Source organism: Chaetodon auriga, chromosome 19, assembly GCF_051107435.1.
Source record: "Chaetodon auriga isolate fChaAug3 chromosome 19, fChaAug3.hap1, whole genome shotgun sequence".
In the NCBI taxonomy this organism is placed as follows: Eukaryota; Metazoa; Chordata; class Actinopteri; order Chaetodontiformes; family Chaetodontidae; genus Chaetodon; species Chaetodon auriga.
Window position 1 is genome coordinate 16,538,265 of NC_135092.1, and position 25,454 is coordinate 16,563,718.

At 44.0% G+C, this 25,454-nt stretch overlaps 1 protein-coding gene across 4 annotated transcripts in view; it reads right to left on the reverse strand.

Annotated features, from left to right (window-relative positions):
* The window catches only part of LOC143337661 (putative E3 ubiquitin-protein ligase HERC1), a 40,555-nt gene extending 15,872 nt beyond the window's left edge, over positions 1–24,683 (reverse strand). Inside the window, exons 1-43 of one of the 4 annotated variants that reach the window (XM_076757334.1) lie at positions 24,571–24,683; positions 20,470–21,472; positions 19,386–19,481; positions 19,108–19,290; positions 18,609–18,821; positions 18,317–18,415; positions 18,122–18,218; positions 17,869–18,012; positions 17,459–17,586; positions 17,212–17,356; positions 16,926–17,097; positions 16,522–16,656; positions 16,094–16,259; positions 15,840–15,965; positions 15,027–15,248; positions 14,713–14,865; positions 14,488–14,620; positions 13,926–14,129; positions 13,565–13,789; positions 13,150–13,323; positions 12,822–12,936; positions 12,508–12,625; positions 12,030–12,231; positions 11,566–11,866; positions 11,419–11,467; positions 11,292–11,337; positions 10,677–10,930; positions 10,154–10,348; positions 9,933–10,053; positions 9,554–9,794; positions 9,267–9,427; positions 8,966–9,118; positions 8,755–8,852; positions 8,493–8,588; positions 7,340–7,507; positions 6,959–7,198; positions 6,786–6,869; positions 6,455–6,680; positions 5,115–5,409; positions 4,002–4,789; positions 3,334–3,544; positions 2,506–2,675; positions 1,679–1,762 (exon numbers count right to left, since the gene is read on the reverse strand). In XM_076757334.1, coding sequence (XP_076613449.1) covers positions 1,679–1,762; positions 2,506–2,675; positions 3,334–3,544; positions 4,002–4,789; positions 5,115–5,409; positions 6,455–6,680; positions 6,786–6,869; positions 6,959–7,198; positions 7,340–7,507; positions 8,493–8,588; positions 8,755–8,852; positions 8,966–9,118; positions 9,267–9,427; positions 9,554–9,794; positions 9,933–10,053; positions 10,154–10,348; positions 10,677–10,930; positions 11,292–11,337; positions 11,419–11,467; positions 11,566–11,866; positions 12,030–12,231; positions 12,508–12,625; positions 12,822–12,936; positions 13,150–13,323; positions 13,565–13,789; positions 13,926–14,129; positions 14,488–14,620; positions 14,713–14,865; positions 15,027–15,248; positions 15,840–15,965; positions 16,094–16,259; positions 16,522–16,656; positions 16,926–17,097; positions 17,212–17,356; positions 17,459–17,586; positions 17,869–18,012; positions 18,122–18,218; positions 18,317–18,415; positions 18,609–18,821; positions 19,108–19,290; positions 19,386–19,481; positions 20,470–21,441 — 8,203 coding nt within the window. In that variant the 5' untranslated portion in view covers positions 21,442–21,472; positions 24,571–24,683. Of the gene's footprint in view, positions 1–1,678; positions 1,763–2,505; positions 2,676–3,333; positions 3,545–4,001; positions 4,790–5,114; positions 5,410–6,454; positions 6,681–6,785; positions 6,870–6,958; positions 7,199–7,339; positions 7,508–8,492; positions 8,589–8,754; positions 8,853–8,965; positions 9,119–9,266; positions 9,428–9,553; positions 9,795–9,932; positions 10,054–10,153; positions 10,349–10,676; positions 10,931–11,291; positions 11,338–11,418; positions 11,468–11,565; positions 11,867–12,029; positions 12,232–12,507; positions 12,626–12,821; positions 12,937–13,149; positions 13,324–13,564; positions 13,790–13,925; positions 14,130–14,487; positions 14,621–14,712; positions 14,866–15,026; positions 15,249–15,839; positions 15,966–16,093; positions 16,260–16,521; positions 16,657–16,925; positions 17,098–17,211; positions 17,357–17,458; positions 17,587–17,868; positions 18,013–18,121; positions 18,219–18,316; positions 18,416–18,608; positions 18,822–19,107; positions 19,291–19,385; positions 19,482–20,469; positions 21,473–24,531 lie in introns of all 4 variants that reach the window. The other 3 variants (XM_076757335.1, XM_076757336.1, XM_076757333.1) reach the window with 3 other exon arrangements.
* Between the last annotated feature and the right edge of the window lie 771 nt (positions 24,684–25,454).

Sequence of the window (25,454 nt, forward strand, 5' to 3'; positions counted from 1 at the left end):
GGGCAGCGCCCAAATTCACCATAGTAACACCAATGACTAACCAGAAGGAAGTAAGCCCAGAGATAGGTTCTGGTATGAAGTCTAGACACCCCCTCCTCTTTATGTAAACAAGCAGGACCATCACGGTCGATCTCAAACTAACACAGAGTCATAGGAGCAGACAATAGCAGCGCTTTTAGAGCTGGAATATAACTTTTGACCACAAAACAGCCAACATAAGACATACTTTATGATTTAGCAAAGTTTTTTTCTGCTACTCTTTGCTAGCTCGCGGAGTTTCCGTCGCACAGTGAGGAGGCAGACCTCTTCGTGATCATCAGACTCTCTGCTTTCATATGATAGCAGGCTTCTGTGGTTAGGGCGAAGTGGTGAAATCAGCAGACGCACTAAAATGGACATACGCTATTTTTTCTTTTTGTTACATGCGCATATAATTTATTACGGTATGAATTATGTTTCGTTTGGGTGGCAATGCTTGGTAGAGGCTTTTAGGTGAGTTTCCCCCTTTATTCTATTAGGATTGGTGCTTCCTAGCGTGAGCCGCGACCATCTGAACGGCACGCATCTCACGCTGCCCCCTGTACAGGCGGCGCTCCTAGTGAACAGTACAAGTTAGGGATTTCAACTTGGCAAAAGTATTTTCTGCTCGGTATTTCATACCTGGAATCCAATGTCTTGATCATCTGCCTGAAGCCTTCGTTTTCTGCAGTGTTAAGCGGGATCGTGTCTTTGGCTCAGTGGATAGAGTTTGTAATCTCGATCCATTGTTTGCTTTTTCTGTCCTAGGAAGTCCCTCTAGTTAACGCGCCTTGAAGTGACATTTGGCTCGGTTTTCCTTTCTCTTTTCCCGTGTTACCTGCTGACCTGGAGGGCGCTGATTCTTGATATTCCAAGACATGCTTGCGGCTAAGGTGGTGGAGTAACTTGGTCGCGTTGCCGCCTCCGACGACGACTTTAGCCCGACAAAAAAACAACAGACACGGCTCCTCTATTTGGCACAAGTTCTTCTGTTTCATCATGTTCTATTAGTTCTGCATCTTCGATTTCGGAACTTTCAATGTCCACCCCATCCATTTTCTTCGTAACGTAACACGAGAGCACTACAATTAGCCCTCACCACGCCCGCGCCATGCCTGTTTAGAAGGGCAACACTGAAAACGGTCCGTCTGAAACAGTGTCGCGGCGGAGCGTTCCGGACGTTGTTTAATCACATACACCAGTGTGGCAGTATATTAAAAATTCATATCATAACAAAAATATACACCGGTATTCGGTGTGAACCAGTATACCGCCCAGCCCTACTCTGAGGTACACATTGTTTGCAAATGACTGCATTCTGTTTTATGTTTTTCGCAGCATCCCAACTTTTCTGGAATCAGGACTCTATTAATGTATCAAATCTATGAAAACTGTAATGTGGTTCTTATTGTTTTTGCATTAAAAAAAAAAAAGATCATGGCCTCAAGCGATTTCCACCATGTTAAGAGCATCATGTTAATCCTAAATTATTTTAGAGTCTATCTAGAACACAATGCATTTTTCATTCATAAACTAGACTCCTCTGTATTCCAAATACTACAAAAAGGCTGCAGCACACGGTGAAGGACAGATGTTTAAAATAGAAAGCACACGAAGCAAAAAAATTTAGTGACATCAGACACACTCCACAAAGCAGTACCTGCTGCCTCCATGGCCCAGTAGATATGTCTCATAGAGAATCCCATTTCTAGCAACCGACTGGTGACAAACATTTGTGTCCGTTCTGGTGGTTGAGGAGAAAAGGAAAAGTACACAAAAAACAGAAAACAAAAACAAGCCCACAGCTCCATTCTGAAATTCTCTTAAGTGTAGACTGTAGTGAAATTTGTCAAATTAATCAAATATTTTCACATGTTCTCATGTGTTATTAGTTCATACCAAAAAACCCCACTAAAATTTAGCTTTAATACTCTGAATGATTGACTAAATGAATCCTAAAATATGAAAGTCAGAGCAATGCCCTTTCCAGAACTGTTCAAAAATAACATAGCTGATGATGAAACAAATGGTGCCATTCAAGCATGTGAGGTCACAAACTGTGTGCATGCATTTGATAGTTTCCATATCGTATGTGTCCAACAGCAGAGCAAAACACATGCTGTTTTGAGCAGCGGATCAGTTGTGACAAATAGCTGAACATACACAGTATAAGACCATGCAAGAGACAGACAGTTCCCACAGAGTAATGATAAATCTACGTTACTCTTTTTACTGCAACTTGACTTTTAAAGTACATTAATAGCGTGTTGAGTGTGAAGCCAGCATGGGGGAAAAAGTTTGTTAAAAACTGAGCTGACCTGCAGGACTGCAACGATTAGCAAAGCTATTCTCTTCAACACAGAATCTTGTTTATGACTCGTTTTAAATACAGAGACACATTTAAATCAGACAGTTTTTTCGTTTTCATTTCTATGGACTGACATCCGACAGCTTTTCCCCCATTACCGTCTCTGCGCTTGTTCTTACCCAGGCTGCTTCTGGCCTGTGTGCTGCAGGGACCTGGTTCCATGAAGCTAGTCTGCTGCTCTGTGAAGGCATCACAAGAAGCAGAGCTGGCCAGGCTGAAGCAAGGTGGCAGCACGGGGGGAGAGCTAACCAGGCCGGTAAGCGTAGGGAACCGAGTTAAGACCATGTGCCTAGAGGGAGTGGAGATACAGTATATGCAGTAATAATACAGTGCAAGTGGTGCTACACTGCCAGTGTTCAGACCTGAGCAAACATTTGAAATCTAAAGTATCTGAAGGAATAAGGTGAGCTTTATTTAACTTGACTTTGCACTAAAACTCACAATAAACCAAGCATGTATCCTGATACGTCAGTTATTTGAATCTCAACGTTATGCTCAAGCACGGTGTTTGTCGTTGTGGTACCGTCTGACTGAAGGTGGTAGAACATGTGCTTTGTACTGTGAGAGTCTTTGGCAAAGAGCGTGGTACTATTCCTGTCAAAACTCTCCTCCCTGCAGGGCTTTGATTGTAATTTCTGCACTGAAGCCATTTGTTTGTTTGAAAGCAGAAATAACACTGACGCTATCAGCTGGCTGGGTTAGGAGGACAAGCAGGCAGAGCTGCAGCCTAGGTTAAAGACGGTGCAGGCAGAATCCCCACTCTCTTCTGTCAAATACAACCTAACTCACCCATTCCCTGGACTTCAGAAAAGCTGCTGCTGCCAAAAGATAAAGGTCTGCAGTAATCAGTGACATAGGAATTGACGATAACTCTAGTTACTGTGTTTGTGGCCATTCAACATGCTTCTACTCAACCAACAGTTATGATTAACCCCTTTTCTACTCACTGGAGGAGGCTGATGGGAAAGAAAGGGTTGAAATTATCAAGGCCATCTGCCTGCAGGTTTGTTGGCAGAGAAGATGCCAGGTCAGTGTTAGAGGATGAGGCAGAGGCTCTGTTTGATTGGCCAAAGATGGCGGTGCCTTCTGAACCCGCGCTGTACAGGGACACAGAGCTGGAGGACTTGGAAATGGGCTGAGACAAGTGGTGGCCAGATTCTGCAAAGACAAGGTGGAGATCACACCCAGCACTCATTATCATAGTATGTTTTTTACTTTACTCTGAGTTTATGTCTGTTAGTCCAGTCTTGGAGCACTTAGTAAGCAAACTGAAGTCTTTCTGAATGTTAACAATTAACATGTCAAAGCATTTCAACATTTTCCTTTTGAAGCTGTATTAATAGTGTGTTTTACAGAGCTGGAACAATTAGTTGATCGACAGAAAATGAACTGGCTGATCTGACAGTTCCAATCTCCAGTTTGATAGTTTGATGCTTTTGCTTGTCTTAACATAAACTTTATTAAGGTCAAAATGTGAGACTTGACAAATTCCAGCCAGTTTCACTCATCTTTGTGACTTAAGTCTGACAAAATTCAAGTTTACAACACTGCAACACAACAATCTAAGTAAAATAACTACCAAAGTGTCTTCAGTCTTATGCATAAATCTCGATACCTTTGTGTTCTTTGTCCTCCTGCAGTCTGCTAATGGCTCCTTTGTAGATCATGACCTGAGCCCTTTCCAGGTCAGCAAGAGACACGCTCTGTTTGATGGGACAGGGCCTGACTGCCCACTTCACCATGCTCTGCACCACATACTGCAGCACTGATCTCAGCTCAGCACTCTCATCCCACTGTTTGCTGCTGGCCTTGGCCTGGTCAGGGGTCGGGCTTGACAGGGGACTCGCTGAGGAGTTGGGAGGGTCATGTTTAGGCACTAGGAGCAAATCTGATAGCTTCTCACAACTGAAAATGACAGTCAGGGATTTCAAAGCTCCGACGAGAAGGTACGAGACTCTAACTGCTCTCAGTTCAAGGGCGAAGGCATCAGCTTTGGAGGTTTGGAATGTCTGGGGGGGTTGGGACGGACAGGTCAACTCCTGATGGTCAGCGATCTTTGCGGCATCTTTGGTTGAGGACGGTGACGGGAAGGGGTCTGACTCAATCCTCTGCTCCTTGAACTTCTTCCTCTCATCTTCTGTCAACCACCTGACATCAGCAGACACGTCTTCATCCCGACAGCCCTGCGTCTCACTCTCTTTCATGTTCTCCTCTGAGTACTTCCTTTTGGGGCCTGGATGAGCCCCCAGCCATCCCTGCTCCTCCAGTAGCCCCATCAAATAAATCAGATCTAACAACACCGTCGGTTTGAGGCCTCCGAGTGGGGTGACATCGCAGCAGGATATATCACAGGGCTCCAACGAGATGATCGGCGTGTCGCTGGGTGACCAAGAATTCATGGAGCTTAGTTATTGGGAAGGACGGGAAGAACCCACAGATACAGCATGGAGTGACACCAGGACGGATTCAACAGGGATTAATGGATTTAAGAATGAAGAGGAAGAAGCAAGAAGAAAGTAAGATCAGGGGGGTAAATGATGAAATTAAAGTAAAATGTTAGACAAATTACTAAGGAGGAAAAGAAACAGAAAGGAATTATACAGAGTAATAGACATGCTGAAAGGACCAAGACAAGAAAATATAGGAATTGTTTAATGGAAATTAATGAATCATCATTTAAATGCAAAGAATCATAATAAGTGAGCGTGTGAATATATAATTGTAATACCTGACAGAGAGGTCTGCCTCCTCCCACTGAAGCTTGGCCAGGGAGCTTCCTTCCTTCAGCACTCCCAGCAGAATGGCCCTGCGCCCACTGGGCTTATGCAGGCACAGACCTCCGGCCCGGAGACCATTATCCACTCCTCCGATCAGGGCCAGTACCGGCCACACTTCAGTGCAAAGAGCAGCCAGCTTTGCATCAGACAGAGATCGTCGATGTGCCAACAATTCCCCTGTGTCGTCACCAGAAAGGTCTCTGTCTCTTTCGTTCTCTTCCTTCTCAAAGTGAGCGGGATTTAGGCCTGCAGGACAATGTGAGGCAGACAGTAGCAGACAAAGAGTTTAAGGTAACAGCCATGAAGACAATAGGCTTGATAAGGATAATACGTTTCAGAAACTTCATCCACTGCCTTCAAAATTGATTTTCCAATACTGGACTCTCTGTAACAGTGACAGATGCTCAAGCCTCAGATGTAATAAATCACAGTTTGAACTGCTTTTCATCCCTCTGTTCTTCACACCAGCTGTTCACTCCTTGTTCCATAGCTGTAGCTGGATTGTGATTGACAGGGAACTGTTAAAAGAGTCCATTACTAACTTCATTTCGATGTCACATAATTGAAAGATAATGTGAAACCTAATTTGGTCAAAGAGAAAATTAAACTGTGTACCTCTGGGAGGGTACTGTGTCTAATGTGATGGAGAGGCTGGTGGGGGCAGTATTACATAAATCTGACTGACAAGGATCAAGTTCATGAGGTCGAACATTAGCCTTGTGAAGGCAGCTTATTTGAGGACTGCAGAATACTTAAATTTCTGTGCATTGTAATAATACACTTGCATATTAGTTTGGTAGGTTTATATGGTGAGCCGGCATGAACATCAGACATTTGGGTAAATGAGGGCGGCTGCACAAGTGTGTAAGCCAAAGCATTAAGGTGCAAACTGCCAGGAAGGCCAGCAAGACTTAACTTACTCTTAGCAGTCTCAGAATACGTTTAGCAGGTTAGGTATCGGTTCTCTCCTTGGACAAGTGTGTCTGCTCAACAAGGGTGCAAATTGAGAACAAAGCTTCTTAATACTGGGGTGCCTCTGTGGCTTTTAGGTGTTAAAATGCAGAACATGAGCTGCACTCTCCTTGGCTCAAATCTGGCTGGAATCCTTTGTTGTGTCTCTCTTCTCTGGCAGCAACAGCAAACACAAACTTCTGTCTTCAAAAAACATTCAGAAACCTGAAAGTGTACTGATAACAGGACATTTTAACCTTACTTGAAAATAGTTTTTACAGTTTTTATTACAGCACGCTAAACATGCCTGTAAGCGACCACAGTCAAAGCTGCCTCTGACCTGGACTGAAGCTTGACAAGTCTTCGTCTTTCAGCAGGGGGCCGATGAGCTCCAGGTGGGTATGGATGTACTGGTTGATGTGCGAGGCCCACTGCTCGCACTGATGGAGCTTACGGAGGAGCTGCACCGTCGATTCCAGGAGCACCGTGGTCCGAGGGCTGCAGAGAGGCTCCCCAGGAAGCAGATTACTGGGCATACCTCTCATCTGGAGGTCACGCAGTGCCACCTGTGAGAAATACAGTACAGATGCTCAATTTAGTTGCATTATAAAATAAAATGACTGCATGTGAAATTTTAGAAAACTTCCTAGAATGGCCAACATATCAAGTACCTTCTCTCCAGGATTACTGCTGTAAAACAACACACAAGGGTACAGTTCAGAGGCCACCACGCCTTCAAACGCCAACTTTGGCTCCTAGACGAAAAACACAAACACGCAAAGATTGCAGATCAGTCAGTAAAGAGTAACAGCCCTGAGTGCTGACGGTGAATATTTGGTCAGACCTTGTCATTCTTAGCAAACGATATGGTGTGAGCCTCCATGTCCAGGATGCAGGTGATGGTGTCGCCCTGGGTGAAGGAAGGAAGTGTGCGCACCAGTTCGCCTCCGTGGTACAGGTTGCCACTATAGGCACGATACAGCCACATGTCAGTGGTGGTATGGTGGTTGTGATCTCTGACTGGCCAGCGTGAAACGCCAATACATGTGCCCTCATTGCCTCTGTTCTCTTTGGTGATGTAGAACTGAGGAGAGACGTTTAGTATTCATCAGGTTATTAAACATGCTCTCTCAGCACATTTCAGTGGTAGAAGTGGGGCAAAAAACAATAAAGAAGGATTCACTGTATGTATAACTGTAACTGTAACGTAGACACCAGTTCTTACCTTCCAAATGAAACAGCCAGATGTGATGCCAGTGGTTGCCAGGCCGTAACCTTTCCCTCCTGAGCCGTGGGAGAGGATGTTCCCACTCTCCAAAGAACAGCAGACTATCTTGTGTGGGTCAAAGGAAAAATCTCCAATAGGAATACATTCATCATAGCTGCCAGGATTCTGCAAAACATGAGTTGGAAAAAAAGCAAAGTTTACCAGCATGTTCATTAAATAGCTAAATAAATAAATGTGTAACGGTGGTGGGTAAACGTAAGGAAAAATATATGAAGTGATATGACATTGTATGACGATACTTTGCAGTCAACTGTAAAATACTGGGGACATTAAAGGACCAGTGTGTAGAATATAGTGCCATCTAGTGGTGAGGTTGTAGACTGCAACCAACTGAATACCCTTCACCTCACTAAAAACATGAGAGGCCCTCTCTCAGTGTGGGGTTTGTCAGCTCTGAGCTACCGTAGAAACACTGCAGTGCACCACGGTGGACTGAAAAATTCTCATTTTTAGGTGATTATACACTAATGACAACATACTTGATGCCCCTAAATCCTGCACACTGGACCTTTAAGTGCTTTACTCAACACAATCAGACACATAATTCAATTCATTAAAATTACAAATGCCACTAAAATGTTTATGTTATTGGAGAGAGGTACAGATTTATGAAAACCATTATAAGTAACTGGCTAATCGGTGATTAGCAAATCACATTTCCAAATGAAAATTCTCATAGTACACTGTAGGTTTACATTTTATATTCATGAACTTAGTAATTTGACACTAATTAAATTTGTTGTTATTTTTCTGTCCTCTCCCACCTCTCACCCCCCTCCACCATGGAGAACAGGCCCATCTGTTCCATCAAGTAGCCCTGCTGTTTTCGGCTTCATTACTGCCAGGAGTTTCACTTCTTCCTCCACACGGCATTTTCTGAATCTCGGCTTACCGAATTCATTCACTAGTTTCAGCTGTTGAAAAACACCAACATCTTTCTGACAGTATGATGAGGGTTATGATGGGCTGGTTCTTTGGAAGCCTTTTCATCAAACTGTGAAGATGCTGAGATGTGTTAGAAGTGATTTTTATCATTTAAACAGGTTGCATGTTACAGTGATGAATAATAAGATAATCCTGCTGTATTTACCCCTTTGTGTTTTTCAGACGTCTGCTCATGGTTCCTCTCAGCTAGTGGTTCCTTCCACATATAAACAGACAAGAGCTGAAAGAGTTGTTTAACAATCTGAAAGAAAACAGACAAAAGGAAAAAAACCATGGCATGGTTAACTACTGCCTTAACAAATTCACAATATTAAAACACTTCTGTCAGCCTGTCATGTTGATGCTGAATGTATTAATGTCTTCTTGGGCTTCACTTGCATTTTGCATTTACGGTTTTTACATCATACCTGTTGGATTTGAACAGGCTCAGAACAAGCAGGTAACAGTCTTTCTAAAATATGGAAGGCCAAAAGCTTAGTGCGAAGGTTGTGGAAGCATGGAGATCCTGAAAGGAGGACAGTGGAGGTGAACGGGGAATTAAAAGAGACGCAAGACAGCTGTTCTGCACTGTAAACAACATCAACGCTGTTCTTAATCATTATCTTAAAACTGTCTTACCTAAAGAGCACTTGTGTGAAATTATGGCCATGAATGGATCGATCCATTTGACAAAGGTAGAAAGTCTTTTCATCACTCTTAATGACAGCACACGCCTCAGAAACACCAAGAAATCTGCGAGCTGAGATTCAACCACTTTGCTGTTTTCCACTCCTAAACAACAAAAACAAGAGGAAAGCAATGTACAGATGCCAAATCTGTCCTTTAAGAGAATATATTTCATTGTGCTCTTTAATTGTTTTACAGGATTTTGTCAAGGAAAATAATCCAGTGAAGTTTAATATAACTAAATTTGCAGTACCAATTAGATTTTTGCTGCTGGAGTCCAGATCTGTTCTCTCAGCTGTTCCTCTCTCTGCTGTCTGCTGCTGGTGGAAAGTATACAGGATATTCTGGAGCTGCTCACACATCACTTCCATTAGAGCATGAGATACATCCATAGGAAGCAAATCCTCACAGGAGCTGAGAGCGTGAGACAATTTGTTATGCGAATGCAAACACTGAAGTGTAATTTCATTTTTTTAATTCATCAAACAGAAGAAGTAACGCACATTTCGTTGCGGCCGTTTACAGTCTCGTCATTCTTACCTTGCAGCCACAGTCAATATCTGAAGCAGACGAGCACAGGCTAGTTTAACAGCCCCACCTAGCAGCATGGATCCAGATGCAGAGGCTGCAAACCAGCCCTGGTTCATCAGCGCACAGCTGTTGCTGGTCAGCATGGAAAGGATTTCCAGGATGCCACATTTGATGACCAGAACCAGGTCCACTGGTTGGTAGCAGAAATTCAGTGCAAACATTGTGGCAAGGAGAAGGTGCTGGCATGAACCTGGGAACAATAGAGAACACCTCAACTATATGCAAACGAGAATAAAAACTGCTGCAAGAAATAACAAACGGAGCTGCAGAGGGGACTTTCAATGAAAACCTAATGAGTTAAACACATGTGAAACAACAATGAGCAAACCTGGATGTTCCCTTTCCAACAGGACCCTCTGTTTGAGGACACGCACCACCTGCTGGTAGAAGGTGTGGGCAGCAGATTGTAGCTCTCTTTGCGTATCCACAGAAGCTGAATGTGTACCAGACTGGGTTTAGATAAGAGAGATTTGAGATCCGTTAATTCTTTCCATCCTTTTTGATCATAAACATGTGCAAACGTTGTGACTGCATGATTACTAGATGTACCATGTAATGCTGCATCTCGTAATTAGCTCCAGAGTGAGAGCCAATGATTTGCATTCCCAGTGCAAAGCATCCAGAGAGGAACTGAAGCTGCACTGACTGCAACAAGGCAGGAAACTGAGGGGAGACGAACCCGCTGCTCTTCTCCTCCATCTTAGAAAGGAAGGATGACATCTGACACAAGGCCTCCAGACGCAACTGATCACAAAAAAAGGGAAGAGTTAGCAGTTAGTTAAGCCCTAAAAATGCACTCACAGAACGCTCCTACATGTTTCAGATAATTTAAAGCACTGCATTTTGCAAATCATTACATTAATGAGAAAAACACAATCAAAGAAATAAATGAACAAATAGCTGCAGTAGTCAATTGATGCACTACTTGTTTGGCCTATAAAGTCAGAAAATGGTGAAAAATGTCAAAAAAAATCACTGAAATACATTGACATCATTAATTTAATGGTTTCAAACTAACTTTTAAATTAACTAACTGCATGTGCTATTGTGTAAAAGAATAAAATCTTATTACCTCAGCTCTCTGTTGCTGCTGCAGGATAGCAAAAGTGATGGCTTTCGGATCTGCCTGACTACAAGTCTGTCCGCCTGGCAGCGTTGGTGAGGAGGCTGACAAGCGGATCAGGCTTCCACAGACAAAGCAGAACACCTGGTTAAGAATAGGCAAAGTGTTGTTGACGCAGTGGGACATGGACGTGGTTGGGCTGATACACTGCCGCAGACGATCCCAAGCATCCTTCATGATGCCCAGAGAACACAGAGGCAAGCCTGGAACACACAGACCAGAAGAATCAAGGCCCGTGTTGTCTCTTTTCTTCTTCTCATTATATTTTTCAACACCTCTTACGGTGGTAAACATACAGTGTTAATGTCTGTATGAAAAAAAAAATGGTGTGACTTTTCTCACTAACAAAACAAAAAAGATCAAGTAGGAAATTTCCAGTAAGAGACTCATTTAAAAATGTTCATCTATACGCACAGTCTGCATGCTACAGACTGTTTCCCAGGAAATGATGCAGGGTTGAACCATCTGTGCTGACCCAAAGAGAATACTGTACTGTAGGGTATGACTTACCGTGGAAAGTGTGTTAACTGCACAGATCTTTAGGAGTAAACATATTCCACCTACCCATCTTATTCTTGGAATGTGCCAAGGTGTTTTTGGGTTGGTCAGACTACAGTAAAGAAGACAAAGACAGTACATTAGCACTGATGAGGGGGTGTGGGGCCACATTTTAGCACAGTCCAAGACTTACCTGTTTTCGGCCATCAGCAGACATCATGAGGAATTCGTTTGCTGATTTCCTAAAAAACAGGGATATGATGCGGACGGTTAGAGCAGCTCACAGAAAACACATCTGAAGTCCAACAAACAAACACACGCTGCCAAACACAAACTCTACCTGGTTCCTGTGTTCACAGCCTGACTACTCTCCCTTTCGCTGGGCTCCACCCAAGCGGGCCTGACCCCCAGCAGGAGGAAGAGACATCGGGACACCACCAGATGGCAGGCGGCAGGGAAAGACAAGCTTTCATCAGGTTCCCCCTGCTTGTCCCACTGCTGCTTGGGATCCAGCTCCCTCTCTGGGCTCACTGGGCTCTCCATGCTGCTGGGGAGGGTGGAAGTGCCAAAGGATTCGTACACCGTCACGTTCTGCTGTACTTGCATGGCCTCCCGGGTGGCCATGAATGATTCCAGGACTTCTGCAAGAGACAGGAAAGACACTTGAGGATCAAATGTGTTGTAAATGAGTTGTGTGTACTCTGTATTTCTGTCAGGGTCTGTCTGCCAATAAGCATCTACATACCAAAAGACATTTTTAATGTTTCTGAAGGAAGGGCAGAAATAGAGATACACATTTCTAACCTGACAGGTACATACGGCTATTGCCAAATGTGTCCTCCTCTGCAGCCTCTTCCTGGTTGTGGTTTGCTGGGGGGGTTGGAGGCACCTGCACCTCCCGGCTGCAGTGACCTCTTGGCTGCTGCTCGTGATCCTTTCCTACCTGCTCCACTGAGGTGCTTGGCTCTTGCCTGTCTGCATCAGGACTTTGGGGAGACTGAATGGTCTGTAATTCAAGAAATTAGTGTTAAATATAACTGCGTTTCTTCCAATCAGAGCATGTCCTTTTTAATATCGTGGAAGAAAATTGCCTCTTGAATAGAGCGTAAGGTTGCAGTAATTGTTAATATTAACACAGCCAAGCACATTTTTGCTGTAATATTTACAGTCAAAATATTAAGCTATATACTGTTGTTGTAAGTCATTTTCTTTTGCTCTACAAGCATTTTAATTTGCATATATTTGACCATGACATTAAGTGAAGTAATTTTAGTAATGGTACCTGTTTGGCAGCGGTTTGCACCTGTGACGTCCTTGGAGAGTTTTTATGGGCCAACAGGGTGCTTCTGATTTTATAAACTGTTTCATAGACGTCTAACAGCATCTCACAGGGCTCATATCTGTCTCAAAGTAGAGTGGATAATTAGCAGTGCTCTGCATTGCAATATGGCTCTTACATAATAATGATTAAGCCACATTATCCTTTAACAAATCACAACTTAAACACATAAACCTTAAAGTAGCCAGTGTAGGGTTTCCAAAAATAAAGTGTGTATCACCGTTCATTTCAGTTAATATTACATTTGTGTTACTGACCTGTCCTGCCAACCGGCCTCATTCTGCAGCCCAGTGTGTTTCAGAAGAGCAGCCAGGCTGCAGCGACAGACAGTCTGCAGCAAACAGTCGCCTGAAGAGCCTCCGCTCTCCCATTCTGCTCTCACAAAACAACACAATGACAACAAAGTCACAAATCAGAGCACACAACCTGAAGACCACAACTCAAGAATGAGTCCATGATGTATTGGGAAGCAGTTATCACAACAAGCACATGTATACAGCTGCATAAAATTCTCAATTTCCCTTTTAAACATTTTAGTTCATTATCACCCAGCTTGCAGTCATTCAGACAAACTAGTGAGAGCACCTTTGCTGCGAGCGTACTCCTCCATCTTCCGCCACAGGTCACCTGCTGGTCCTCTGGAGGATCCCAGTGCCAGTTCCAATAACATCCTGGTTTCCTCATTCAGACTGAGCTCTGCCAACCTGGCATCACTACTGCCCAGGAGGACCACCTCAGTCAGCCACGCCATGCTAGAGTCTACAGGACAGTCACATGGGACACAGGACAAATGAATACATGAAAACATCCACTACATTAATAAAATTAAAGTTTAATTCCTCATTTGCGTGATCTATCTATACTGTCAACTACCAAATAAAACAAAAAAACTACTGAACACTCCTCATTATTAGTCTCTGTAACATCACCTTCACCTCTTTATTTACCAAAACATTAGCACATTATGAAAGCATGGAGAGCAAGCAGTATGTTTTTCTACCCAGCTGTTGAAAGTCCATCTCGAGGCCGTTCCTGAGGAGGACATTTGATAGCCAGAACTCTGACGTTTTCTCCTGAGGTGAGGGCGGCGGGCCTTGCAGCATACCACCGAGGCAATGACCGACTGCCAACGCTACGGACCGTTCCAGGTCCAGCAGCCAAACCCACTTGCACTCCTCCTCCTGCTGCTGCTGCTGTCCAAGGCATGTGTTTTCCTCACTTTTATCTGTAAGGAAGATGCCTTGTCATTATGAAACCAGTCTATATTTTCTTCCATAAGAAAAACTATACCCAAAAAACTAATAACTGAAATAATCAAAGATAAATCTATGGTCAAACTGGTAGATCAAAATTCCACTGACCTAAACAAGTTTTCTGAGCCTCCACCCCTAGCTCCTGTTCCTCCAGCAGGCCTGTCTCTGGCAGCAACCTGTTGAAGTCATTGAGGTGCTCCAACAAGGCCAATAACTGGCTCAGGAGTGGCTGAACCGTGCCCAGGGGCAGCAGCAGCAAGGAGTACATTACCTGGCACAGCAGGCTGCCAGCCACCGAGTTGTACAACACCACTGGGACAAGGGGGGGAATAGAGTGACTGATAAAAATAACTGAGAAATACTGATAGATAACAGATACAGAAGCAGCGTAGAAGATTAAATCATGAATTTTATATGTGCTTGTCATCAGAGCAGTGGACACCTCAGTCCTGACTGACCCCACTGCTCTGAACCTGGCCTGACTATGAAACTATACAGATAGAGCAACTGTCTACTCTATGCATACAGTATATGCATTTCCTGCATAAATGTTTGAAACTGTCCTTCCACTGATCATTACATAATAAAAAAGAAAACACTGTCAAGGAACTACTTCTATTTTCTGAATAAAAGTGCCATCACGCTCTGTGCAAACAACCATTATTCTTACTGTGCAGCTTCTTGACTATTTGTTTATCCAGGGAACTCTCCTTCAGCAGTTTGGTGGATCTCCTGAGTGTCTCAGCAGCACAGGGGAGCAGCAGGTACAGATGCTCTCGAAGCAGCGTTACACTGCTGTCATCCTGCAGAACAGCGGAATCAGCGTGAATATAAACGCAACTATGCGACCACAGAGCTCTGGACAAAACGGGGTGTAGCTGATTCTGCGGTGTACCTCAGGGCTGGAATGGATGTAGCAATGGGCGAGCAGGTGTTTGTGAAGTCCGGAGAGCAGCTGGTGGAAGTGAGAAGGAGGATCAGTCTGTCCCTGGCTATCGCTCGACAGCTGCTTATCACTGTTTTTCTCCAGTTCCCCAAAGGCCCGCTCCTGTATGAACAGAAAACATGTGGAGGAGTAGGAACATCACTCTTATCCAACTGTAACAACGTTCACCAAAATATCCAAACATCTGTGGGAATGGGCAAGAAGACTCGACAGAATCAAAACACACTATGAGTTAATATGAGTTAATCTGCTCTTTTCCATACCGTGTAAAAGCCTATGCTGAGGAGCAGGGTTCTGAGCAGCACCTCTGCCAGGTGCAGAGGGTCATAGACCTCAATAGAGCTGGATGAGGGTGGACGGGCGGACATGGCGGGTGTCAGAGGGGGTCCCAGGGCTGTCACCTCCCCAAAATTGCTGTAGCCTAGTAGAGAAGCTACATGGCTCTGATCTTGAAGGCTGCTGAGGACCATGTCTAACTGCAGGCGCTTTGAACGATACAAGGCAAAGACGAAGAGAGAACTGTCTCAAATTTGATCATTTGAAAGTGAGGTTACCAAAAGCATTTATGCAGAGAAGAAATGTTTTTTTTTTTCACATCAACAAATGTTCACAACATTCAAGCAGTCTTCAACACAGATTGCTTAGCAACACTCCAAGTTGGCGCTAGCTTTATCCATCCATGCATTTTCCAGCCAACTATCTGGATCAGAGTCATAGTTAAAATGAGGTAAGGCAGAATCCAAGTTCTTCTTTTATGGCAGTTTAAATGTGATTATTTAAGCGTGTCCTTGTTTCCAACCACACCTTCTGTAAAATCCTGACTGATAATTCAATTCAATTATTTAATTAGCACAAAGCATCAAAGGTTACCTCATGACACTTTTTATACAGAGCAAATACAGACATGCTCTTTAATGTAGAGACTCAACAAGTCCCCCATAAACAAGCACTTGGTTGACATTTTTTGCCTTGTATTTGTGTTGAGACACAAATGCACAAACACCGCATTTGGTCATACTAACATGCAGCACTATGCATAGGCAATTTTTAAAATGGCACATAAGAGCTCTGCGTACCTGTCCTTTGGAGAGGACGTTCAGGCTCTGAGGGCCCTGAGGAAGGAGAGACAGGAGCAGTTCTGTTCTTTCCCTCAGCGGAGGCAGCAGCAGGGATGCACCGATGGACAGTGTGTTCAGAACAGCCTGAGGTGTCAACACAAACGAAAGGACACATGAATGTAGAGGGTTAGCATTTACTGCAAACAATTCCTCCTATCATAAGTCTGTATAAGACGAAAATAATCTAGTAAGGGACAAACTGTTAAGTGTACCTGTTGTATGGAGTCGGGCATGTTGGTATCTATGAGCCTGAAGAGCAGGTTTCTGAGGGGTCTGCCCTGAGCCCCCAAAACCATGGCACCAGTACCCCCAGCATGGGCCAAGGACAAGTGGATGGACAGCAGCTTCATGCACAGCAAAAGGAACTGATGGTGGTCCCTGAGGAACACACGCAGAGAGCATTAGGAGAGTCGGTTAAGTGGATTGGAGGGAGAGTGAATGTGTGGGAGAGCGTGTGCCCTCCTGCTGGCGGTGATGCAATGAGTTCAACAGGCCACATAGAAGGAATTCTTCACAGCAACACAAGAACGTTTTCTGCAAGCGATTCTATACTGAATAAAGTTTCAAGCAGAAATAACAAAAAAAATGTAACATTGCATAATCACAACTGACGGAGTGCTGTGGAAATGTAATTTCATACCTTTTAGATAAAAACGGGGCAGGGGGTGTGTCATTCCCGATGCCGTCACAGTAACTTTCGAGGAAGTTGCGTAGGTAGGTGAATGTGCTCTCTTCCAAGTCGACACAAAAGGGCCTGTGCCATGCCACCAGTTGCCTGGAAAAAGCCCATGTCACATATAAAAAGAGCTGTGCCAGCACAAATGTGTCAGAACTAATAAAGAGAAACCACAGATTTCACAGGGGGTGAGAAAAGAGCAGTTCAGCAGCATCAAATAATGCTGACCACTGAAATGCTGCAACACAGAGATGCCATTCATGTATTTTTACACTGTAGAGGAATAAACTCCATCCTCCACAATACAAAGGGAGCACAACCATCACACCAAAAGCACACATTAAGGTTAAGAGGAGATGAGGCTTTACCTGTCGGTTGGAACCGCTGTCCATGCCAGGCTGTGAGAAGTGCCAGCAGTGATTTGCTGGATCGACACCCCCTCCAGACCGAGCACTTTCTTGGGCTTAGTGATCGGAGTGGAAGTGTGGCCTTGCCCACACTGGCCCATGGTGTTGTTTCCCCAGGCGTACACTTCATTCTCTGATGAAAGGAGAACAGCACACATTCACAATTTGAATATTAATAAACAAAAAGTAAGGCGGCGAAGCTTGTTTTTCTGCTAATCGTCTGAATGAGCTGTTGAAGGTCTCTTACCGTGGGACAGAGCCAGACAGTGGCTGTCTCCACATGAGATATCAATGATCTTGGTGATACTCAGGTCTTCTATGAACCTGGGTCTGAGAGAGGTGGTCTCAGAGGAGCCACATCCTAAACACGAGCCACAGCCCCATGCAAACACCTGGATTAATAAGAATAAACACGAATGTACGCATTACTGACAAAATGATCTATCGGGCCGTTTCTTGATCTATATATTTGTCTTTTTAATGCTGCATGTCACCTGTCCTGCAGAGGTAAGGGCCAGAGATGACTGGCTGCCAGCACACACTTTTCTGATGATGAATCCGTGCAGGGCCTCTATGACCTTGGGGCGATACACACGATTGGTGTCTCCATGACCTAGTTTACCTGCAGGGGTGAGTCATGTAGGAGTGCCAGTGTGAGTTCACACTAGCTCGAGACATTTCTGCAGACCACACAGACAGTTAGATGATGCTGTCCTTTAGGCTTTAAAAACATACAAATGAGTGTTTTATTTACATGAAAGCCACCAGATTCAGATTTTCTTATTAAGCTAATCTTTATATTCTGTGCAGAAATGAAAACCTTTCACTCAAAGTGTGATTTCCATCAGTTCACACCGACGCTATTATGGGCTTAGATCAAGCTGTCTGTCATCTGTCAACACACCATTGTCCCCTCCTCCAAAGGACCACACAGTACGTCCATCTTGCGCCACAGCAATGGTGTGTGAGCTGCCACAGGCCACCTGTCCTACACCACTGATGTCCTTCACCAGTGTGGGCACGTTGCGACTCTGACTGTCACTGTGACCTGCCCGGGGGATGAACACAGCAGGTTGATGCTGACACACCAGAAGAGGGATTTCACTGAAACTGTTCAGGCAAACAAGCACAAGCAACTTGAGAAATAAGGTGCGTACCAAGTCTTCCAAAGTCGCCTTCTCCCCAGGTATAAAGCTCTCCATCATTAGTCACAGCAGCACTGTGTCTGTAGCCAGCAGACACACAAACAACAACCTGGCAGAGACAGCATAACATATGAAAACATGTTAAATCACATGGCTCTTGCTCATGCTAATCTTTTCCCAAACAAACAGTGTTTTCTGCACGCTTACTTTGCCAAACAGCGGCCCTTGTATGATTTTGGGGTATTTTTGTGTAGCACTGTTTCCATGGCCCAGTTTCCCATATTCTCCATCACCCCAGCTGAATACCTGAAAGAAGCGTTTTGAATATTTTTTCATTAGAAAGAAAGAAGTGACTGATTTTACAGCAATTTGTAACTATCAATAATTTACTGTAAACGAGTTCTTTAACAAAAAGAAGCTTTTTAAATTGAAAAGCTGCAAACTGTCAAACGTGGACAAACCTGTGAAATATGTACCTGTAGTGCTTTTATGTTCTCACCTCTCCTTCTACAGTGATGGCCAAAGTGTGACCATCAGAGCCCTTGGAGGAGGACACCTTCTTCATGTTCCTGTGCGGCTCCAGCACAAGTTTCTTGGGCATGGACTGGTTGTTGGAGTCCCCCAGGCCCAGACGGCCATAGCTGCCTTTTCCACAAGCTTTCACTGAACCATCTGCAGATACTGAGAACGTACAGTACTGGCCTGCCTCAATCTACAAGAAGGTCAAAGTGGATGAAAGTAAAGACACATGAAGGATGAGATGAGATGTAAAGCAGCATTTTTAAAAAACATGCTTTAGTTTCTGGCACGCTTTCAATTCTTCCCACCCACAAATGTGCACAGAGGTCAATACATACTAGTTTTTTCTAACTATTTCATAAAAGCCTCAGACCTGTGGCATATGTGATTTACATTACAACTAGCACAAAACGTCTGATTATAAAATAACTGTGCCTATCTATGCTGGCGTGACTGATGTGACTGTAAGGACGCTATACCATTTGGGCGTCGCTGAAGCCCTGAGTCAGCTTTGGCAGCAGGATTTTCTCCAGAGTTCCCTCTGCCAGCTGGTGGCTGCTGTTGCTGCCCCACACATACACCATGACCGTGTCGCTCTCTGTACCAGGAGCAGCTGCATCAGTGCTGCAGGAGCACAGGCAGTAGGATGCTAGGTTACAAATCTGTCAAAAGGGAAGAGGGTGCGGTCCATAAAGTCAGTTACTGCAAAGTGTAACAGTTCTAAAAAAATACAGCATGTGAATAAAATCTCTCTTACCTCCTCAAACAGGCAGAGAGCTGCCTGGGAGAGTCGACACAGTCCATCTGCATCCTTCTTCAGCACCTGAGTATTGACAGAGTCCCCACGGAAACCCTGTGAAAAAATATTTATGATTAGACATGATCATAGATGCAATAACCTGCAGTTCTTATGTGCACATATTTTCTAAACCAGCAGTAAATATCAGAACTAGAAAAGCCACAGTGACATGTCACTGCATCATCAGACAGAAGGGAAAGACAAAAAGGCAAAAAATAAGTTGAGTTCCTAGTCCTTAGATGCAGATCTTAATTGTGTTTAAGGGATTTAGGGTTTTCTTTAAATAATACAGAGCTCTAAATGACACGTAGAATGTGGTAAAACGGGCAAAATCACAAGGTTGTTGGTGATACACAGCCGTGGTTGTCAATTGTCCAGAAATATTGCAAAGCTGATTAACCTGCTAAAGGATGACTCAACACTCACATCTAGAGAGGGCAGAGAGACTGACTCAATCTTAATCCTTATCTGCACGCTAATGCATCACTCCAAGCTTCAAACGAGACTGTTCAAATAGAAAGGCCAGCCTACAGCGCGGATGGATGTGGAAGTGAAGAGCCATTTTCTTGCTTTGCAGACAATGGGCCTCATTTATCAGCATCTTCACAGATGCTTATGTAAGTTACCTCATTTCATTTATGAACTAATCACTGCTGCCAATGCAAAATTGCTCATTATTTGTAATAAAGTAACATATCAAGGCAAAGCAGAACAAGCACATAGACAATTTTTAATGGGCAGAGAACAATCACTCAGAGCTGACATCACATCCGAATTCCCTCAACAGATTATCGTTTGCCTTTCTTTATAATATATCCATATTAGAGAACAACATCCGTCAACAAATAAAAATCAGTGTTTCCCATAAAGTCATAACTGGGGATATTTAATCCACATGATTCAACATTATGGTCTGGAAATTTCCAAAAACCAATAAATCCAAGGGAATTTAAAATAAGTCCACAGGTAACAGACACTCAGTTATAGCTGAACAGTAAAAAAAACAAAACAAATGTTTAAATCTGAAGGACACAAAACATACCGAATATTGCCTCATTTGGAGAAGTGTTTGATGGATCACATCAAAGCCCACACCAGCTGACTGCTGGGAGCTCAGTGAGGAGGAGGAAGACAGTGTAGAGGTGGATGAAGACATGGAGGCAGCCAAGGCCACCTCCACCCACTCCAGCAGAAACTTTAGAGAGCCTCTCTGCATGGCCAGGCCGAGCAGCAGCTCCAGCGCTAGCCTCCGACCGGTGGGGTCCGCCCCACCGGTCCCACTGCTCACTGATGTCTTCTTCAGGAAGTCAGCCACCTGTGCCAGGCAGTCCAGCCCGACTGATGGGATCTTATTCTCATTGGCCAGAGAGAGCGGCGGCAGAGAGGCCAGCACAGAGGATGCGGTGGCAAGCACGTCATTACAAAGCACCGACTCCGGGTGCACGGAGGCTGCGTATCTCCAGTTCTGCTGCAGTAACGAGAAGAGCAGACTCAAACCTGTCCTCACACCCATCTCTATCAGAACATCTGTACCCGACTTCACTTTGGTTACTCCCCCTGGCAGGCAAGGCTCTGAGGCCAGCTCAAGTTGCCCACATTCAGTGCCACTATCTGTGGACTGGGAGGGCAGCTGCATGCGGAATTTGTCATGGTATTTGCTGTGAAGTGCGTAGTAGATCCTCTGGAGCACTACCAGCCTGTGGTGGAGGCCCAAGGTGTAGGAGGTTTGCGTCAGCATGCGGTGAGCCAGCCATCGCTGGCTGTGAAGCAGGGATGACAGGTACTCTTCCTTCTCCGCCGTGGCACTGGACTCGCACTCGAAGTCTGGCAGGCGTGGGCCGACGAGTTCTTGAACAGGTTGAGCCAGTGTCACCACTTCCTTGTTGTGAAGGAGCTTGCTGTAGAGCGCAGCAGCTCCATGCCTCCTGGCTGTCTGCACACTGTCTTCTGCTGCCCAGGAGCTATTGAAGTGCTCCTGCCACTTCAGCAACACATGGGTCTGACAAGGCACCATGTCTGAGCATTATCTATACTCTGATGTACACCTGAAAACAGAGCAGGAAATATGGTTAGAAGAGCTAACGAGGCCTGTATATTTGCAGACTTAGAAATTCAGGCGTATCACTCCCCAACACTTGATTAACATAATGAAATGGCTCGTTTTTATATCTGTCAACAGTTTACTGGCAACATGTGCTGCTGAATCTTCTAATGCGTTTTCCTGCCAAGTAAATTCAGTGCAAGGTGTCAGGTTTCTCCTTAGTGTTGGCGCTTTTCCCATATACAGTACATCCAGGCTAGTGGCATAGGCCCAGTGGGTATCACTGAAATAGGTCGTCTCTCTCTGTGATACTGTAACAGCTAACCAACACACCCACACTAATGAGGGGACTTTAGTCTCACAAGATGTCGTGCTGCACAATATGGGGACGCAGTGGGTTTGTTATCCTTTAAAGGTATTAGTTTTATAATATGGCCAGTCAAAGAATGAAGCCTGCTTTGGCAGATTAGGCAAACGAGTGGTAAAAATCTGATCCTGAGCCTGCCAATTCATTCATATTCTCTGTCTCAGTCAAAATGCTGCAATCACAGTCAACGTCTCCAAGTTGGTCACAGGACGCTGTGAAATACAATCCCATGCAAAGACCACTGGTGCTCCACCTATCCGCAGTCTGTCTGTCTGCCTGTCTGCATTTTTTGTCTGCTTTCTAAACAAATAAAGAGCCAGTCTGTTGCTGCTGTTCAACAGAAATGATGTATATTCACAGCTTTCCTGGAACGAGGAAATACAGATTCTGGATTTCCCATCTTGCGTTTTAGTTCATCACATGAGGGTTTTTTAACTGGACTCAATCCCTTGAAAATGAGGTAATCCATAAAGGAGTTTCGAACATGACAGTCCCCATGACAGTCAAAATATGGACGTCAGAATTCATATCTTAGTGGGTGATTCAATCCGGCAACATCAGTCAAAGCACATTCAGCCGACCAATTCCAAACTAGATCTCATTACAAATAGGCTAGTACTACAAATACTGATATTTTTTTTAGGTATTGAAGCCCAAGACAAGTGGGTTTTCATTCCTGCCAGGCATCACACCACGTTGAGGGTAAACTAGTGAAATCAGCTGCTGACTCATAAAATAGAAATCTCCATACTCTTTGGTCACGGCTGGGACTTGTTATTAAAACGTGTACAAAAACATGTACCGGCACAAGTGATGGAATGCCAGTTACAGGCTGCTAAACATGTGAGCATGCCACTTTGACCACAGCCATCTCTCTTGCCTTGCCTGAGGCCTGTGGGGCTATATGGTTTCCACTCTGGCCAAAAATAACAGCAAGCATTGATATAGTAATAGGCTCTTCGGTCAGACAACCACCAGCAAGCAACCACCAGAAATGTTGGAGGCAGCCATCAATGACTACAAAGTAAGAGGAACTGCAGGACATAAACAATCAGGACACCTCCTGAGTTTGGCTCTTTCTTTTCTGCTCAGCTTGCTTGAGATTTAATCTACAGTAGCATCCATGACAGTTCACCAATGTCAGGCAATCACAAACACTTATTTGTAGTTAATTACAGGTAAGAAATTGAGCCAAATTTGCCAGTAACTTGCCAGTAAGCTACATAGATCAAAATAAAATAAATGATAAAACCATTTACACACCAAAAAAGCCATATAAGTGACCGAGTTTGAATGCATGCAGCATCAGAGGAACAGCTAATGTCAGTGATATTAGGGAGGGCAGACTTATTTCACAGTCCACAAAGCTACATCAACATCTGAATGTCACATCTTTTATCTTCTTTTTCCCAAAAAGCAGTCACGACACAAATGGCTGATCAGTTGAATCAGCTGAGGCAACACATTGTCTTCACAAGGCCATGACAATGAAATAAAAAATAAAATGAACCCCCCTTTTTCCTTATGATTAATCTTGTCAATTAGTTTTTCCTCTTCATCTGTTAATGATTTATGTATAAAATGCTAGAAAATTTCCCTTAGAAGTAATTCAGCATCACATTACTTTGTCCTGCCAATATACCACAACTAAAACTTATTATATTCACAATGACATAAGAGAGAAAAATCATTTCTAACCCTTGGTTGATATAATAATGATAACGTAAAGCATGTGGCCAACATTAAATCTTTCTGCAGGATAACTGGCTTCAATCTACAGCACAGTGTGAAGCTCAGGTGTCTGGGAGCATCTCCACCATCCTGCTTCACTTTGAAACCAGTCAAGGTGGTTCTGGCACCTGGATGCCCCTTGCCCACCTCCTTTTGGTGACTCTCTGGGTCTTGATGAGGAAATCCTCATCAAGGCTGACCCAAGACCAGCTGGAGGTGTTATGTCTCCCTTGAAAGTCCTTCAGAGTGAGCTGGAGGAAGCTGCTGGGCCGAAGGACACTGTTGCCACAACAACCTAGACCACAATAAGCGGTTGGACAGTGCTAAAAAAAAAATGCTAATGTCAGCACTGAATGGGTGATATTAAGATATTAAAGGCTGTGTATTTATCACAATGAGTTACATAATGTCTGACAGCAACTTAATTATCTAAAGCAGCTGGAGAAACGGCACTGAGCTCAAACGTGCCGTTATTCGTTGTCAGAAGTTAAGCACTGAGCTGGGCATTCATGCTAACAGCATTAGCCGACAGGATAATTTAATTCATGTACAATTAACGGCTTTATCCAGCCTTGCTACCCTTGTGCCCACTTTGAAGCGTCCGTCCACATTTTGTACCATTAACGTTATGTTTTTCCATCTCTGGGGACAGTTAGCTAACTAATTCTTACATGGCAGCTGTTCGCCACGCCGACATAAACAGCCAAATATGTGAATTTGACACGCAGCCTCCGCCGTGTCATTCACAAACACCGGTAACATTATTCTGCATCTGCGGTGACAGCTGAGCTAACGCTGGCTGCAGTGCAGTTGCTAGTCTGGTCCACGGCTGTCAAAACCGACCAAGCCCCTCCGTTTGTCGGCTGACAGCACTCGGCAAAACGCTCCCGCGGCTCGTTAACGTCGCACCGACTCGTTAAGATGCGGATTGTGATAATAAAACACACCGCGGACATGTAAGTTACCTTGCCCGTACACCCCCGCCGACAAACGGTTTGCGTTACCTGTCCCGTCCCAGTGAGGTCTCCCTTGGACGTGAATATCATATCAACCGTCTCCTCTTTCCTCTTCTTCTTCGGCTGCTTTAATCTGCATCACTGGCAGCAACCGGTGCCGCCATCCTGTGTCTCGGAGTGGGGACTCTCATCATCACCATCAACAATATCATCGTCGTTATCAACACCATCGTCATCGTAATCATTTTTTTTTTTTTAACTAATTTTCTATTTTTCTTCTCTTTTGCCATCCAGACCACACGCCTGCTTGACACATTCCAGTGTGTGTTTCATTTTTTACATCAATGTAAGCCTGTGGATGAGCCACAGATTAACATAAAAGCGTGTTTTTTATTATTATAAATGTTAAAGCAGCAGCCTTACACTGCAGAGAATAAATAAAATAAAACAAGAGCAAATTAACGCGCCAGTCCATTCATTTTACAAAGTCCTCTATGGCTTTGAAGGGAGCTTTATTAAGTCCAGCCTTGATAATGTTGCATTATGGGAAATGTAGGATCCAGTGTATCCATAGTAAGGACTAAATGTAAGGATATTTTAGTCTCTACTGCTTCAACTTTGTCTATTTTCTTTTTAATCTTGTTGGTCCTCAAACTTTTGCAACACCATAACTGCCCCTTTAAAGCACCATAAATTTGTAATCAAGCTTTATCAGTTACAACATTTTAAAAAATAAGAAAAATGAAAAACTGAATCAACGTAACCACGAGACAGATTCTTCTCAAAAACGTAAAACACTCAAGATTCAAATAATGGTTTAAACTGCTGTTACTTGTTATATTTGATGGCATTTTTTTTTATTTTTAGGTAGTTAAAAAAATACAATAAAGGGCTAGGGTGCCCTACCAGTGGAATAAAAAAAAAAAAAAAAC